This window comes from Stenella coeruleoalba (assembly GCF_951394435.1).
Source record: "Stenella coeruleoalba genome assembly, chromosome: 13".
NCBI lineage: Eukaryota > Metazoa > Chordata > Mammalia > Artiodactyla > Delphinidae > Stenella > Stenella coeruleoalba.
Genome location: NC_137159.1, coordinates 70,254,554 through 70,271,918, shown reverse-complemented (window position 1 = coordinate 70,271,918; position 17,365 = coordinate 70,254,554). Strand labels below are relative to the sequence as shown.

The following is a 17,365-nucleotide window of genomic DNA, read 5'->3' as shown; positions in this document are numbered from 1 at the left end:
ATATGCATTTAAAATTTTAATAAACATAAAATTTCTCTCCAAAGTAGCCATAAGAATTTATATTCCACCAGCAAACTACAAGTAGTCATTTTCCCACATACTTGACAGTGCTTGTGCTTGATGTTATAATTAAGCTGTATTATATATACTAATCTGAGGATAAAATTAGTCTGTGTCCTTAATTATTAGTCAAATTTAAATTTACTGATAATTTGCATTTCAAAAAATAGAAAGCAAGTTCTTTGAAAAGCCCAATAAAATAGTCGGCAAGTAACATTGAGAAAAAAGAAGATACATCACAAATGAACAACACTGATGAACAAAAGAGAAACATAAAAAACAATACTATGTACAACTTTATACCAATATTTGAAAAAAAATCAAGTGAAATGGAGCATTTTCTAAGAAAAGTAATTTCCAAAATTGGCTCAAAAATCAGAAAAATCAAGAGATCAGTAGTAGTAGATGAAATTGAAATGCTAGGAAAACAGTTGTAAAAGTGAGATTTGCAGAACTTTCAGGGAAAAAAATACTTTCTATTTTTTCCAAAAATCAGAAAAATAATAGAGGGCTATACAACTTATTTTAGATGCTAAGAACAATCCTGATTCCAAAACTGTATAAGGATAGTTCAAGAAAATAATAAAATCGAAGCTAAAATCTTAAATAATAAAATTCCATTAACATATTAAAAATTATATAAAAAACATATAGGGTTTATTCCAGAGAGCTAACAATACATTAACATTAGAAAGTCTAGCCCTGGAATTCTGTATATTGGTTGACTTAAAGAGAAAGGCTACCTGATCATCTTCATAAATGCTGAAGAAACTCAACCTGAAAATTTCAATACCTACTCTTATTTAAACACACACACACATACACACACCCCTCTTAGCAAATTGGAAACTAATGAGGAACTTTTAAAATGTGATAAAAAGAGTATCTATCATAAACCTGTAACACAGAGGTGCATAACTTATTAAATACAAAGTGGGAAACCACACAAAATTTCTCCCTAACGTCCTTTCAAGAAATTTTCACTGACTGCCAGAATCATGCATTTTTAATGTAGGAGATTATAATTCTGATAAACAGAATAGCATGATTACCTGCTTTAGTGCCTTCTTGCTGTGCTTCTGTGATGGAGAAATGACTTTACCTGCTGGAATGGTGGGTGATGGGCAGCCTGACTGAGGAGAGGATGGTTGTGACAGTCTAGACGATACTAGGGGGGAAAATGACAATGAAAAGTTTTGTTATTAGAGTTGATATCAAGCACCATTCCTTCCCCAATCATATGCTGCTACCTGTATTAAGAACTGTGACCAAACACTTTTGGGAAGGATCTTCTTTTTGGAGTTCTACTGCAAACAGCCTCCCTTTTCAGTTTATTTCCTCAGAAAGCTCTAGTGAAGGATGATAGGATGGGGAAGGGATGGATGTTAGTATTCATTACTTTTCATTCTTTAATTTTTCAATAGAATTGACTGAAGAAGCAGGAAGTAGAATATAAACCATGAGTCATCAACGAAGATAAAACTTAGAAAAGATGCTAGAGCCCGTTGGACAGTATCTATGTTCTTAAGGTAAATCTAATAACAACATGATATTGTGGAAGAGCCCTGGATTGATAGAATGGGTTCCAGTTCTCCCTATCTTTAAAATGGAAGGCAATAAGGCCATTCCACCTCAAACACTACCATAGCTTTAATTTTTATATTCCTTCATCTCTTACATCAATAGTTTTAGGTCTACCCATGTGAAAGGGTACTTTAGGATTTCTCTGATGGAATCAGTGTAGGTTTGCACAGGATGTAACCACTCTTTACTTCATCACCAGCTGTTTTATACCTCATCAGAGCTTAGCCAAACCTTAGTATTACGTGAATGAGGGTTTTCCCTTCAAGGGCCTATACCTCTTAATAATAAATAGCAATTAGATCTTCATGTTCTATAAAGTTCAACAATGTATTATTTATGATATGAGATAACAAAAGAAATTGCTGATTCAGACCCCTTAATAATAAAAATAATAATCACTACTGCTAGTGATGACTCTCAAAGAATCCATGTTTACTAATGCCTTCTTTCAAAGTAGCTGGACTGAAAGGGCCTGGATAGCAAAATGGCATCTCATGGTATGGCTAACGGGTCTAAAGATACCATATGAAGTATGCTGGCAGGTAGCTACCTGACATAAGAATGTAGAAACATGGTTCACTGGAATACATAAGTTTTGGAATATGGCATTTCAATGGACTCTCAGATGTCCTAAGAAAGGAATGCACAGTAGACAACATTTAAAGAGGACAACAGTAGACAATGTTAAGACCTATCTTAAGACCTATCATAGTTAGCTTTAACTTTGTATCCCAATCCTTATAATCAGGCTATATATGGGAAAGAACTGACATACAGTAAGCGTGGCGTTAAAAAAAAAAAATTCACCGTAATATACAGTACAAAAAATGGAGTTGGATAATTCTTGAGATGGTTAAGCAACAAAAAGAAACCATATCCTAGTGCACTTAGATGTTGACCAATTTTTTAAAATAACAGTTTCACTGAGATATAACTTATATGCCACACAATTCACCTAAAGTGCACAATTCAATGGCTTTTAATATATTTGCAAAGTTGTGTAACCATCATCACAATCAATTTTCATCACCCACTAAAAAAACCCTGTACTGGTTAGCTGTCACTCCTCTTTCCCCTAACCCACTGCCCTAGTCCAAGGTAATCAGCAATCTGTTTTTTGTCCCTATGCACTTGCCTATTCTGGACATTTCATATAAATGGTATCATACAATATGTGCTGTTTTGTGAATGGCTTTTTTTACTTCGCATGTTTTAAAGATTCACCTCTGTTAGAGCATGTATCAATACTTTATTCCTTTTTATCATCAAATAATATTCTATTGTATGCACAGCCACATTTTGTTATTCATTAGCTGATTTGACATTTGAGTTGCTCAAAAGGACATTTGAGTTACTTCCACTTTTTGCCATTACGAACACTCGTTAGCAGAATTTTGTGTTGGACAGATGTTTTCAATTCTCCTGGGTTCATACCTAAAAGTGAAATTGCTGTTTTTTCCAGTAACTCTATGTTTAAACTCTTTGAGGAAGTGCTAAACTGATTTCCAAGATGGCTGAACCATTTTTTACAATTCCACCAGAAATGTATGAGGGTTCTAATTTCTCCATATCCTTGCCAACATCTGATATTGCCTGTCTTTTTAATTTCACCAATGTTTTTAAAGGGACATTATGAAAATAAAGCTAACAACTATTAATATTTAACTATATTTATTTTCTTTTTAATGGTTTGCAGAAATCTGAGATTACTCACGTCCTCACCTGTCCCGATAACTGTCTGAAAATAAACAAAACAAACGACCAAGCCAAAATGACCCTATTAAAGAACATAAGAATTCTACTTTGTAGCCTGGAAAAGAGATAATAAAGCTATCTGTAATTAACAGGGCAAACTGTTTGGAATGTTTCCCTTTAAGGCAAAAGCCCTTTCTAACAAATGAATCCATAAACGTATCTCAAAGCCAACTGAAATAAATCACGAAAATTCCAGGACCCACCAATGAGAAATACCTCCCAGTACTTAATGCCAAGCACTGGTCTCATAACTTTAATGAAACTTAACTCTAACTTTTAAATATTAAAGATTCAGAACTACAAACAGCAAATAAGATTTAAACACATGTTGAGAAACTCATCTCTTTTAATTCCTTTTAGTGTCTACATTGTCTCCAAGACACATAACTTTATTAAGAGCAACCATGAATTAAACATCGTCTATGTGCCTAGTGCTGCGCTAGCTTCACTTGAACAGAATTTCATTGAACTCTTGTAACTACCCTCTAAGATGGGTACAACTTCTCTTTCTACCCCCACCCAATCTCCTCCAATTCTATCCTCTGAGATAACTAAATAATATAGTTGGGATGGCATCCTTGCTGACATTTTTCTGTGCAAAAAAAAAAAAGAAAAGAAAAAATTTCAAGGATATACATTTATAAATAAATAAATATACACACCTGCATATTGTGATGGTATTATCTAAATTTTCCCTATCTGGAAATTTAATTAGCCTGACAAAGGACACAGCTAGTAAGGAGCACAACCAAGATTTGGACTCTGTATAGTTTCAGAATGAGTGAGTACTTGTAGTGAGCTAAGTGGTGGCCACCAAAAGTCATGTCCATGTCCCAACCCCCAGAACGTGGAAATGTTACATTATTTGGAAAAGGAGTCTTGGCTGATTTAATTAAGGATTTTGAGATAAGGAGATCATCGTGGATTATTCCAGTGGGCCTTAAATCAAATGACAAGTGACTGCAGACACAAGACACAGAGGAGAAGGCCATGTGGACAGAGGCAGAGACTGGAGGATGTGGCCACAGGGAAAGTATGTCAGCAAACACCAGAAGCTAGAAAATACACAGAACAGACTTCTCCCTTAGAGTCTCTGCATAGAGTATAGCCCTGATGACACCTTGACTTCCGACTTCTGGCCTCTAGAACTGTGAGAAAATAAATAAATTTCTGTTGTTTTAAGCCTCCTGGTTTGTGGTAATCTGTTACAGCAGCCTCAGAAAAGTAATACAGCACTTAAAACTGATTTTATTTTTTTAAAGTATCAACTCATAGATGTTTACATATTTGAAATGTTTACATCATTAGCAATTATTAAAAATTTGGCACTCAAACTGTGCACTTTTGGGGTAGTGGGAGTTCCTTCAAGTTGTAAACCATCTTTGGGACATGGCCCCAGCAGTATCCAACCACTTCCTTGCTATCTGGCACAGAAAGAGTCCTAGGCAAATCTTGCATAATTTTTTTGCCCAGACTTGGAACACCCCCTTCTCCAAGGAGACCTGATACCTTTTTATTGAAAATGGTATTAAAACACTGCACTTGATGCTACTCAGTTACCACTGGTTCTAGAACTTTTCAGTGAGTGGAACAAAAAAAAAAAAAAGAATTTTTTTCAAAGGAAAAAATTTTTTAAATTCATGCAAAAGATAAATCGGAATTTATGATTACAGCATTGTCACTTAACTTTTCTGATTTTATATTTCTATCGCTTTTCTTCCCAGATAATCCTGGTTTCTAATAACATTACTGTAACTATTAACTTGTTTTCTATTATAGATTTAATTTCAAAGAAATCATATCAATATAATTACTGAAAAGAAGACTACTGAAGGCAGTTTAAGATTTCTCTGAGTCTGGTCTCCCACACCTAAGACATATCCTACAGTAATTACCTATGTCATTATGTTCAAATTTGACATATACTTGAGTTTGCTTTAAGTTGTTTGATATTTCTAGAAAGTGCATTTTAAATTTTTAATTGGCTTAATTATGTAAAACTATAAAACAAGTTACTTTCATAAGTCTAGCTCCCTCCCCTGTCTATACCACTTTATTACCTCCTTTCCCTTAAAGGAAATAATTTATATTAGTTTTTATCCTTCCATTGTTTTTTATTTGCATTTTTGTTTTGGTGAAAACATAGTGTGTGTGTGTGTGTGTGTGTGTGTGTGTGTGTGTGTGTGTGTATTTTAATATGTTAACTCACTTCTTTAAGCAAAATAAACCATGTACTAGAAATTGTCCATACCCTTGATTTTTAAAATATAATCAATATAATATATCCTGGGGAAGAAAACAGAAGAGAACATAAGAGATCTTCCTCTTAACACCTGCAAAAGATTCCACTGGCAGATGTACCATAATTTCTTCAGCTAGACTCTTGTTTTGGTAATTTCTAGTCTTTTGCTCTTATTACTACAATGTCTTAACCAGCGGTTTCTAAGGTGTTGTACCAAGAACAAAACCATAACTATCTAAAAATCTGTTAGAATGCAAATTACTAGATCCCAGTCCAGATCTACTGAACCAGAAACTCTGAAGGTGGGGCCCAGGAATCTGCATCATAATAAGCTCTCCAGGTGATTCTGATGCATGTTCAACTATAGTATATACGGAGAAACAGTTTTCCAAAGTGGTTGTACCGATTTATACTCCCACCAGCAATATATGAGAGTTCCAACATAATTTACCACATTAACAGAATAAAGGAAAAAAATATATCTACTGAAATAGTAGATGAAGGAAAAGCAACTGATAAAATTCAACAACTGTTTGTTATAAAATCTCTTAGACTACAAATAGAAAGGAACTAACTTCATCTAATAAAGATTGTCTACAATAACCTACTGTAGTCAACATCATTCTTAAAATGGCATAATATTCAAAACTTTACCTTATAAATATAGAGAAAAGGATGATTGACATTACCACTCCTATGTCACCCTTTACTGGAAGCCCTAGCCAGTATAACATGGCAAAAAAATAAAACTGCCACTACTCATAAATCACATGTTTGCATATGTGGACAATCCTAAGAATAAACCTATATATAAACCATTAGATTAGAAAATAATTTAGAAATGTTGCTGGATACAATATCAATGTTGGGAGAGGCAATCCCTCAGTGTTGCTACAAGTACTTGCTGGGTATGCCAAGAATGCAAGTCCCTGGATGCTGTATTTACAGTCAGCAACTCTGAGAGAAGGCAGTAACTCTTCCCAAAGTAGGCTTGCTTCCACTTACTATTTAAAAGCCCTGAAAGGAGACACAGAGCTGGCCAACAGGCACATGGAAAGATGCTTAACATGACTAATCATCAAAGATATGAAAGTCAAAACCATAATGAGATATCACCTCACACTTGTCAGAACAGCTATCATCAAAAAGACAGCAAATAACAAGTGCTGGCGAGGATGTGGAGAAACGAAACCCTCATGTACTGTTAGTGGGAATGTAAATTGGTGCAGCCACTATGGAAAAACAGAACAAAGATTCCTCAAAAAATTAAAAATAGAACTACCACATGATCCAGCAGTTCCACTCCTGGGTATTTATCCAAACAAAACAAAAACATAATCAGGAAAGATATATGCACCCCTATGTTCACTTCAGCATTATTTATAACAGCCAAGATATGGAAGCAATCTAAGTGCCCACCAACAGATGAATGGATAAAGAAGATGTGCTATGTATGTATGCATGTACGTACAAACACACAGCACATGCACACACACACACACAACGTGGCACATTACTCAGCAATAAAAAAGAATGAAATCTTGTCACCATGTGTGGCAACAATGATGGATCCAGAGGGCATATTATACTAAATGAAGCCAGAAGAACAAAGACAAAGACTGTATGATTTCACTTATATGTGGAACCTAAAAAACAAAACAAATGAACAACCAAAACTAAACAGAAACAGAATGGGAACTCCTTGGCAGTCCAATGGTAAGGACTTGGCACTTTCACTGCCGTGGCCCAAGTTCAATCCCTGGTCAGGGAACTAAGATCCTGTAAGCTGTGCATTGTGGCCAAAAAAAAAACAAAAAAAACCCAAAAAAACCCAGAAACAGACCCACAGATATGGAGAACAAACAGGTGGTTGCCAGAGGGGAGAGTGGTGGTGAGGGGAAGAAAGAAACAGGTGAGGCAGATTAAGAGGTACAAACTTTGTTACCAAATAAATGAGCCACAGGTATGTAATATATCCTACCCTATGGGGAATACAGTCAATAATGGTATAATATCTTTGGTGACAGAGGACAACTAGACTTATCATGGTTATCATTCTGAAATACAGAAATATGGAATCACTATGTTTTGTACCAGGAACTGACAGTGTTGTAGGTCAACTATACTTCAAAAACAAACTCATAGAAAAAATGATCAGATTTGTGATTACCAGAGGTGGGGAGGTTGCGGGGACTGATGAAGGTACAAACTTCCAGTTAGAAGATAAATAAGTACTAGGGATGTAATGTACAACATGATAAATACAATTAATACCACTGTATGTTATACATGAAAGTTAAGAAAGTACACCCTGAAAGTTCTCATCACAAGGAAAAAAAATTTTTTATTTATTTATTTATTTTTTGGCGGTACGCGGGCCTCTCACTGTTGTGGCCTCTCCCGTTGCAGAGCACAGGCTCCAGACGCGCAGGCTCAGCGGCCATGGCTCACGGGCCCAGCTGGTCCGCGGCATGTGGGATCTTCCCGGACCGGGGCACGAACCTGTGTCCGCTGCATCGGCAGATGAACTCTCAACCACTGCGCCACCAGGGAAGCCCATGACATACAGTTTTAATGCAATCCCGACCAAAATCCTAGCAGGTTAATGGGAGCGGGGCATGTGAAAACTGACTAGCTGATTCTAAAATTTACATGGAAATGAGATGAGCCAAAAGAACCAAAAACTCCTGAAAACCAAAGAGCTTAAAACTCTTTGGTTCTGCAAATAAACTAACTGCTTAAACAACAGTTCTCAAGATTATATCCTGAACTACTAGTCCTCCAATGTGAATGGCGCAACAGAGTCAAAAGCACTCATTTAAGAACTTATTTAGTATCTGATTAGAAACAAAAATGCTTGCTTTCATATAAACATATAGACATAACAAAAGATTAACAAGTTCTGATCAAAAGCACTCATTATTTGATTTAAAAAACCAAAAATGTCACACACAAAAACCAAACAGCGACCTAGTAGAGATCTTTTTAAACTCAAATTTAAGAGTTTTCAGAAAAATATTTGAAACAAATTTTAGAACTGAGGCTTATTAAAGCCAGTTTTACACAGTTTACTGGAAGTAGTTTCAGGCTGTTGGATACATATGTACCATCCCCTGAGTATAAGATCATAAGGTACCATCTTTCAGATACATTATAGCACTGGGAATTTTCCATTTCAACAAATGATTAACATATTGAACAAGGTCAAAAGGGTAATGGACTATTCATATTAGATGCATTTGAATTAAAAGCTTTAGTAAATAATCTCTGACTTAGCATTTTAGTTTCTCCTGAAGACATTCAATGGGCCCCTCTGAAGTATTAGAGACACTATCAGAAATAATGGAGCAGTAATATCAAAATTGAAATTGAGCTTTATATAGTTGAAGGATTAATAGTTGAAAGAGTGCATGGTCAAAAACAGCAATCCTTCTCTTAAGGGAGAGTTTTATTTTCACAGTAGTCTTTCTTTAGAGGAACTTCATTTCCAGAAGTAACAGACGGTTTTAGTTCTAAATCCCTTCTCCTCACACCAAGTACAGTCTACTCCAAACTGAGCAGGCTGTGGCTCCTGATTACATTCAAACAGTCCCCTAACCAAAGATGAAGAGGCCTTACCTGAACACCTTCCCTTGCTTCTGGGTACCCTAACTATCCAAGTCCTAGTAGTGTAGCTGTCTTTAATACATGACAAAGCTAAAACCTCCAACTCAGACACTAATCACCCCAGGAGAGAAGAGAGCATCTCTCCCAAAGGTCTCTCACCATGTAAGTTAACTTTGCCCAAAGGAGTTTTTCTCTCCAGTATACTTTTTAAAGGTGACATTTCTCTCTCTATATAATCATCACTATTCAGTAACTTAACACATATATAAATGCTGTTAGAGGGCAGACAGGTCTACGGTATTTTAAGTAACTCCAAACACACTATGTATCAAATTCCTGAAGCAGTAAAATTAACATGAGCTCATGTTCCTGGAAAGAATTAGTAACACCTTATAAGTGAAAAAGCATATTTCACTTAATTTTTTTTTTGACATTTTGAAAGCAGACCAAAATTTAACAAAACTTTTTTCAGAAGATAAAAATAATGCTTTTGCAGTTGCTTCATGCTGCAGTATTTATATTTTAGGGGAAAGGCAGAGACTTCACTTAGCTACAGTCCTACAAAAAAGCAACAGAAAAGTTGATTTTAATCATTTTTCTGGCGTTATTCCATCTTACCTTGGATTGGAATTCCAAAAAGCTCGTCTCTGAACATTGTTTCCTGTCTGAAAATTAGGAACCAGAACTACAAACTTCTAAGTTCTTCCACCTTACACAGAAATCAATAAACCAGTGTTAACATTGGACTGAATTTCAAAGTTCTATTCTCTGTCCCTATCTGGCTAAAAGGTATACCTATATCAAGAGTTTCTATCCATTTCCAACTAGAAGTATCAGTTTTGCTGTCAGAGCTCTTTATTTTTGTACATAAAAGGAAGTGGGTTTTGATACCATCTCAGTGTTCTTCCTGTCTTACAATGCATTTGAAATAAAGTGATGTCAGATTGAGAGTAAAAGCCCTAAATAAGAAAAAGGAATAGGCGCATTTAGTTTGTTTTACCTTTATTAACTGCAACTGACTTAGAACTGCTGTGCAGCACGCTGCTACTATCACTGCTAACTACAAGTTTTCCATTTTAACTTGCACTGGACTACAAAAACATTCATAAATATATAATATAAACCTAAAATTCTACATTTCTATGCCTATGTCATATGCATGACCCATGAATGAGAGAAGCACATCCTATGAGAGACTAAATCATTCTTCATTATTGCTAGCTCAGCATTTATCCATTTCTGAAGACTATGAGAGCTGCTAGAGTAGTTAGCATGTCCATATGCCATCATGTGCACCTCTCATCTCCACCTTCCAAACACCACATAAAGGCCATTCTATACTTAGTTTAATAGGCTACAATCAGAAAAGATCTTTACTGAACATCTCATCTTAATGTAAACTGAGGCTAAGTAATATTGTGACAATTTCTAGAAGAATGAATCAGAGGCAGTTCAAAAATAGTTTATGTGGACCACAATTTTGAATTTGCTGGTACCTTGCTGTTAATATCTTCTATTATTATGCCAAGGGTGGGGCAAGGTTATACTATTTTAATCTACCCATTAAGCTACAGACAATGGGGTTCTATTGTTATTTTAAATCCTCCCGTATCATAATACATTTAGAGAGAGCCTTTCACAACCACGTAACAACCACTACTTCAAACAGCCACTGCAGTTATAAAGCAGAAACTGACACACCATTGTAAAGCAATTATACTCCAATAAAGATGTTAAAAAAACAAAAACAAACAGCCACTGCAGCATATGAGCTACTGAAAAGCAAAGACTTCCACAACCAAGGTTTTGTTCCCAGTTTACTAGTCTGACCTCCTTTAGTATCGACTTCCCTGTTTCCAGCCACATCCAGAAATTATGAATCTAGCTGTCTCTCTTGCCTGATGACTTGGCTTGGTTCCTAATCCTAGATCAACAATTCCCAAACTTAAAAAGAAAAATTTAAACTGGGGAGAAGCTGAGGAGAGACAGAGCCCTTAATACTTTTGGCTCCATCCTTCCAAAAACAGAGGTCTTTAGTACACTCTGAGAAACGTAAAGTCCTGGACACATTTCCTTTCACTACTGACAGGAATTACTTTAAAAAACACATATCAAGAATATGTCACAGGTCCCAACCTTGCCTTGCCTTTATTCCATTTGTTCCTAACACATGATGTCTGAGCTGCTCTCTAAGTGGTTGTGATCTTAAAGCTAGGATCCTCTGGTTTCAAAATTTGCCCAACTTGCAAGTGTAGTAGCTGTATGAGAGAGCACAGATAATGTCACCAATTACCTAAATCTTCTCCAGGAGTAGCACACACATTAACACAGAAATGATAATAAAGAAGATGATTTTTCTGTTATAGTTCAAAATCAATAGTTCTAGAGGTACTTAAAATTAATGAGTCAAGTATTCCAACAAGCATCACTCTACCTTCTAGATCCAAAGGCAACTCACCTATGACTCAAACGTAAGAGGTCATCCAAGCTAGGGAAACTCCTGGATGTCTATTTTGCTCTGGAATATCACTATATCAGTCCTTATAAAGGAACCAGCATGAGCTGGCTTAAAATCTGCCCCGCCATGTATGGCTAAATTTATCAATATTGGGATAAAAACGATTTGCCCTCTTCAAAAAGACTCTTGACAAGGAGTTACAAATAATTAGAAGAAGAGGTAATAAAATGTATCCTTAAGTGGAAAATTCATCCCAGGGAAGCTGCAGCAACAAAGATATTATTCCCTAAAGAAAGTTTTTGGGTAAGCTATGAAGCAGAAACCAAGCAGGAGATGAGAGCAAAGACCATCAGACTAAATTTAGTCTTTGCCAGTAGAAATGAAAAGCATTGCTTTCCTAGTAAGGAGAGAGTTCTTAGAGCAATTAAGTCCTCAAATTTTAAAAGAAAGCATTAGAGAGGTAAATAAAATAAGAGCATCCTAAAAAAGGCTACGGGCAGCCAAGAGCTAAAAATAAACCCCGGTAAAACCCAGAGCCATGTTATCCAATGTGATGGCCACTAGCCACATGTAGCTATTTAAATTTTAGTTAAAATAAAATTACAAATTCAGTTCCTCTGTCACACTAGCTATATTTCAAGTGCTCAAAAGACACATGTAGCTAGTGGCTACTTTGTTGAGTTGGACAGCGTAGATGCAGAACACTTCCATCACTGCAGGAAATTCCACGGGACAGTACTGATCTAACTGGTAAGGGAAAGAGACTAACTGACGTGGGGTCTAGAAAAAGAGGAACTATTAACAAGGGCATTTGTCCTACAGCATTCAGTACTTTATGGAGGGATCAGGTGGATTTACCTTTCCTTTTCCACCTGCTCTTTTTTCCCTCCTTGTTGCTGCCACCATCACTGCTGCTGCTGCTGTTCTCAGAACTCTGGGAATCTGACTGACCATCACTGCTTTCTTCTGAACCTTCTGATAGCTCTTTCACCCCATCCGGCACATCTTTCTGAAAATGTAGGCATCCAATTAGGATTAATCATTACCATTTCAGCAAATAGGAATTAAATTTCTGATATGCATTGTTGTGACTTTTAATTGTGCTGATTAATTTTTAGTATCATAAAATTCAGTAGCAGAACCAGCTATAATTTCTGAATTCCTGTCATCTCTCTTCTTTGGGTCAAATTAGTTAATGCTTCCATCCATACTCAAAGATAAAAAATATACATGACAATCTTATGCAGGCACAACACAGAGGCTTAAATTGGACAAAAAACTTGGTATATTTAAATCCAGGTAAATGATGAAATGTTCAGGATAAAATCTATATAATAACAATTTTTAAAAATGTATGTACACCCATCATCCATGTAATATATATATATATATATATATATATATATTTGTGTGTATGTAAGTACCATTACGTATTATAAAAAGTCTGGATAGCAAGTGATAGTGCATTATTTGAATCTAACTGGTTCCAAAAATTGGTAAGTAGCAAGAGTCAAACACAAAAGGAATGGTTTAAAAAAAAAAAAAAATCACACGAATCTTTGGTTTCTGCACTGGACAGTGAGAATGCTAATCAGAAAGGACACCTGTGTCAGCCACAGTATGTGAGAGATATAACAAGGTAGTTGTAAGATCAAGAACTAGGAAATTAAGACTTTGGGGGTTTGAATTCTGGCTTTATCTTCTCCTAATTATGCAGCCTTGGTCAAAGTCTTAAACTCTCATGCCTCAGTTTCCCTGTCTATAAGATGGGGTGACAGTACCTACCTTAAAAGATCATTCTGAAATTAAATGAGTTAATAAATATAAGATGCTTAGAACAAGGCCTGGCATATGATAAGAGCTCAATAAATATTAGCTACTATGTATTTATGTAGTATGTGAAATATATACATATAAATAAACACATTAGTGAATGTTATTTCTGAGTTATAAAACTATGGATGATTCTTTTTTCTTCTCAATATATTTTTTGTTTGCCCACATAATTTATTTTTATAATCAGATAAAAAGTAATTCTGACACATGACCCTCCTACCTATAACTAGTACTCACAACATTACAGTCAAGATAGTAACCTCTGATCTAATAAGGAACTGTTTTTTTCCACTTACGTTTATACTCTAGTGCCATTTCACATGTTATACACTTTCTTAAAATACATATCCTTTCCTTCAAAATACAGGAAACTTTTATATAGTTGCAAACAAGACCTCTTGATCTGTAAGTTCAACACGCACTTTAAATACAAATATAACTGTCTTCTTCTTTTTTTTTTTTTTCCCGGTACACGGGCCTCTCACTGTTGTGGCCTCTCCCGTTGCGGAGCACAGGCTCTGGACACGCAGGCTCAGCGGCCATGGCTCACGGGCCCAGCCGCTCCGCGGCATGTGGGATCCTCCCGGACCGGGGCACGAACCCATGTCCACTGCATCGGCAGGTGGACTCTCAACCACTGAGCCACCAGGGAAGCCCCCCCTAACTGTCTTCTTAAACTTGTGATCCCTCCAGGATCAACTCATGCCCCAAATCTTAGAATCACTGCACCCCTTCTTTTACCCACTCCAAATAGTTTACGTTTCATTTCTCTAATGTTCCTTGCCTCCATCTCTTTCACCACTCTCACAGTTTAGGCCAATTATCTCTTCCAAACAATCATAACCATCCTTTTGACAAATTTTCTTGCTTTACTCTTAAGTGTATCCTACTTGAATTATCTTCCTAAACATGATTTGATCATGCTATTCTCCAAAAAAACCTCTGCCGTTTCCTCAACACATACCTACCCTCCCTCCTTCTCTTTCTTAACCGCTCAGTCAGGTTTTCAAAAGCCTCCAAAGTTTGTTCTTCACCTAACATTTACCCCATCCTGACTCCTCACCACACTAGCCCACACACAGATTATGGTCTAACCACTCCAATTTACTTTCAAATCCATTCTGAATCCTTTTATCTGTGCCTTTGCTTAAGCTATTCTCTTGTCCTGGAAGGCCCTTCCTTCCATTATTTATCGGCCAAAGTTCAACTCAAATTTTACAACTTTAAAACAACAGAAAAACAAACTAAATCTTCCAGATCCCTTTATTCGAGGTTCATCTTTACTTCTCTATGCTCTCACAGTACTTTACAGCACTGTGTGTTTTGTGAGCATGCTATTATTTCAGTAACTATGTGAGCTGCAAGAGATCAGGGACCATAGTTTATCCTTCTTTATAGCCTCTACAGTGTCAGGTATAGAATAGGCATTTAATAAATGTTATTAACAATACAGAAGGTCTAGAACAACTAAAACCTAAAAGAAACACAGAAAGCTCTATGTGGGACTAGATCCCTGTAACCCTGTGAAGTTCAACAAGGTGTTTTAAAAGGAGGTATTATGGGTAAGTTAGATCTTTTTAATGTTAGTGGGCTACACACAACCAGTGAGCACAGAGATGACTACAGCCAAAACTAAAAAGGTAAGAGGGGACAGAGTCCCACATACACATGGACATAGTCATTGCATGCCAAGCATTAATTCTCCTTCTGCTGATAAATTTTCTTTGGGAAACAACCCTTGCCTCAATTCATCAGGCTTGAGAGGGCTTAACCACACTTTCACATCAAGGGTGATCATGAACTTAAGAGTGGCCAATCAGAAGACTCCATATGTTTGGTAACGGCAATCATTCTGGTATAGGCACATGGGCCAAGCCAAACCAATTAAGCCACATCAGAACTAACTAAAGGGCTCCGGCTTCAGTTCCTGAGACTCCTTCTCTCCAGACTTACAGATTGCAGGGTGGGGGCTGGGAGTGAAGTCATGTACCATGAGGAGAGGGCCTGCCTGAGACTGAAGCCAAAAGAAAGCGGAGAGACCCATCCCTGATGACAATCATTTGAGCTCCCGAATTCAGGCTGAGTTTCCCTAGAATTTTCAGTTATGTGAACTAATAACTTCTCTGTTTCACTCAAGCTCATTTGAGTTGGTTTTTCTGTTTGTAACCGAAAGGACACTGATAAGTCAAGGTCCCTTTTTAGTGCAGAAATTAGAACTTAGCAAGCCTGTTATGGTAAAAGAACATGGGAATTCAGTCAGATATGGATTCATATTCTGGTTCTGATACTATCTGGCCAACACTGAGCAAGAAAATCCAATCTTCTGAACTTTGGCTTTCTCTATCATAATAAAGGAATAATAAACACAACTCTGAATTGTAATGGAGAATTAAATCAGAAAGTAATATAAAGCATCAAGGCTGTATACTCCACAGTAATACTCATTATTATTTAAATATGTGACACCCTTTAAAAGTCACTGGAAGTCATTTTCATTTCATCCTTTCAAAAAAATACTATGGCAAAGAATGAAAAAAAAAAAAAAACTATGGCAAAGAATGAAAAATGAAGTTACTTCTCCAATCTACCTACAGATGGTTACAGAGTAATTAAAAAAAAAAATGTATTGGATACAGGATTGAAAATTTTACCTCTTCCTGAAAATAAGCTCTTCAAGAACAGAATTCTGTCTCTATGATGGAAGTATTATTCATTACACGTAGTTACTTCCTGTTTTCACTTTTAAAATGACTCCCAAACAAAAATATTTACCTTCAAAGTATACACTCCCATTCTACCTGGAACCTTATAGAAGATGCCCTCTTCACCTCGGGAGTTTGTGTGCAGCATTGCATTCAGGCATGCAAGAGGGGAAGTTCCACTGCCAAAAAAAAAAAAAAGAGAGAGAGAGAGAGAGAACACAATGATTAGTTTCTGTCTCTGAATATCCTATGTAACACTGAATTAAGATAAAATTAACAAATCAACACTCATTTGACATAAACACATTTTATAAACTATAAAAAGTCTATAAATCTAGAAAGGCTGCCATGGAGAAAATGGATGTAAAATTCCTTCCCAGTTATCTAAAGAAAAAATAATTCTATAATTTTCTTAATCCCAATTTAGCATCTAACATTTCAGTCAAGACAAATTTCTCTCACAGAAGCATCACAAATATATCTCTAAAGATTCTATTTCACTTACAATTTTATTTGTTAATACACCTCAATAAAGCTGAAAAAACATTTTTTAATCTATTTCATTTAGCATAAGCCTTAAATGCCCAGAAGTAAAACAGGGAAGAAAAAGAAAACACACACAGAAATAAATAATATTAATCTCCCTGCATACTGCTGCACCAGACTGAATCTGAGTTATGGAACGAACACATTTCCATGCTCCCTTTTTTTAAATTGAGATATCATTGACATGTAACATTGTATTAGTGTCAGGTGTAAAATATAATGATTCCATAGTTATCTATATTACGATGGTCTTTAGACCTATCATGAGACCACTTTAAAAGACATAAAGCAGGCTTTGGAATATTCATCTTCTATGTAGAAACCTGGTTAAAAGTTTACTAATTCTAATATACATTTATCATATTTTCTAGAGTTTTAGGTATATAATAAATTATCTGTTGAAAATATACATATATCATTTTCCTTTCTAATTGTAATCAATTTCATTTTCCTATAGTAATATAAATGGAAATGTGTGGCATCCTTAAATTTAAAAAAAAAAACCAACTCACAATATCTGAGGGATAAGGCAACTTATTCGCACATTTCCGTATCTCCCATCTCAGTTCTCTGCTG

General features: G+C 35.9%; 1 protein-coding gene across 1 annotated transcript in view; it reads right to left on the bottom strand.

Moving 5' to 3' along the window:
- ASXL2 (ASXL transcriptional regulator 2) overlaps positions 1-17,365 on the bottom strand; it is a 129,700-nt gene that overhangs the window by 36,344 nt on the left and 75,991 nt on the right. Inside the window, exons 3-5 of the mRNA XM_079940094.1 lie at positions 16,314-16,422; positions 12,564-12,714; positions 1,113-1,228 (exon numbers count right to left, since the gene is read on the bottom strand). Coding sequence (XP_079796220.1) covers positions 1,113-1,228; positions 12,564-12,714; positions 16,314-16,422 — 376 coding nt within the window. The remainder of the gene's footprint in view (positions 1-1,112; positions 1,229-12,563; positions 12,715-16,313; positions 16,423-17,365) is intronic.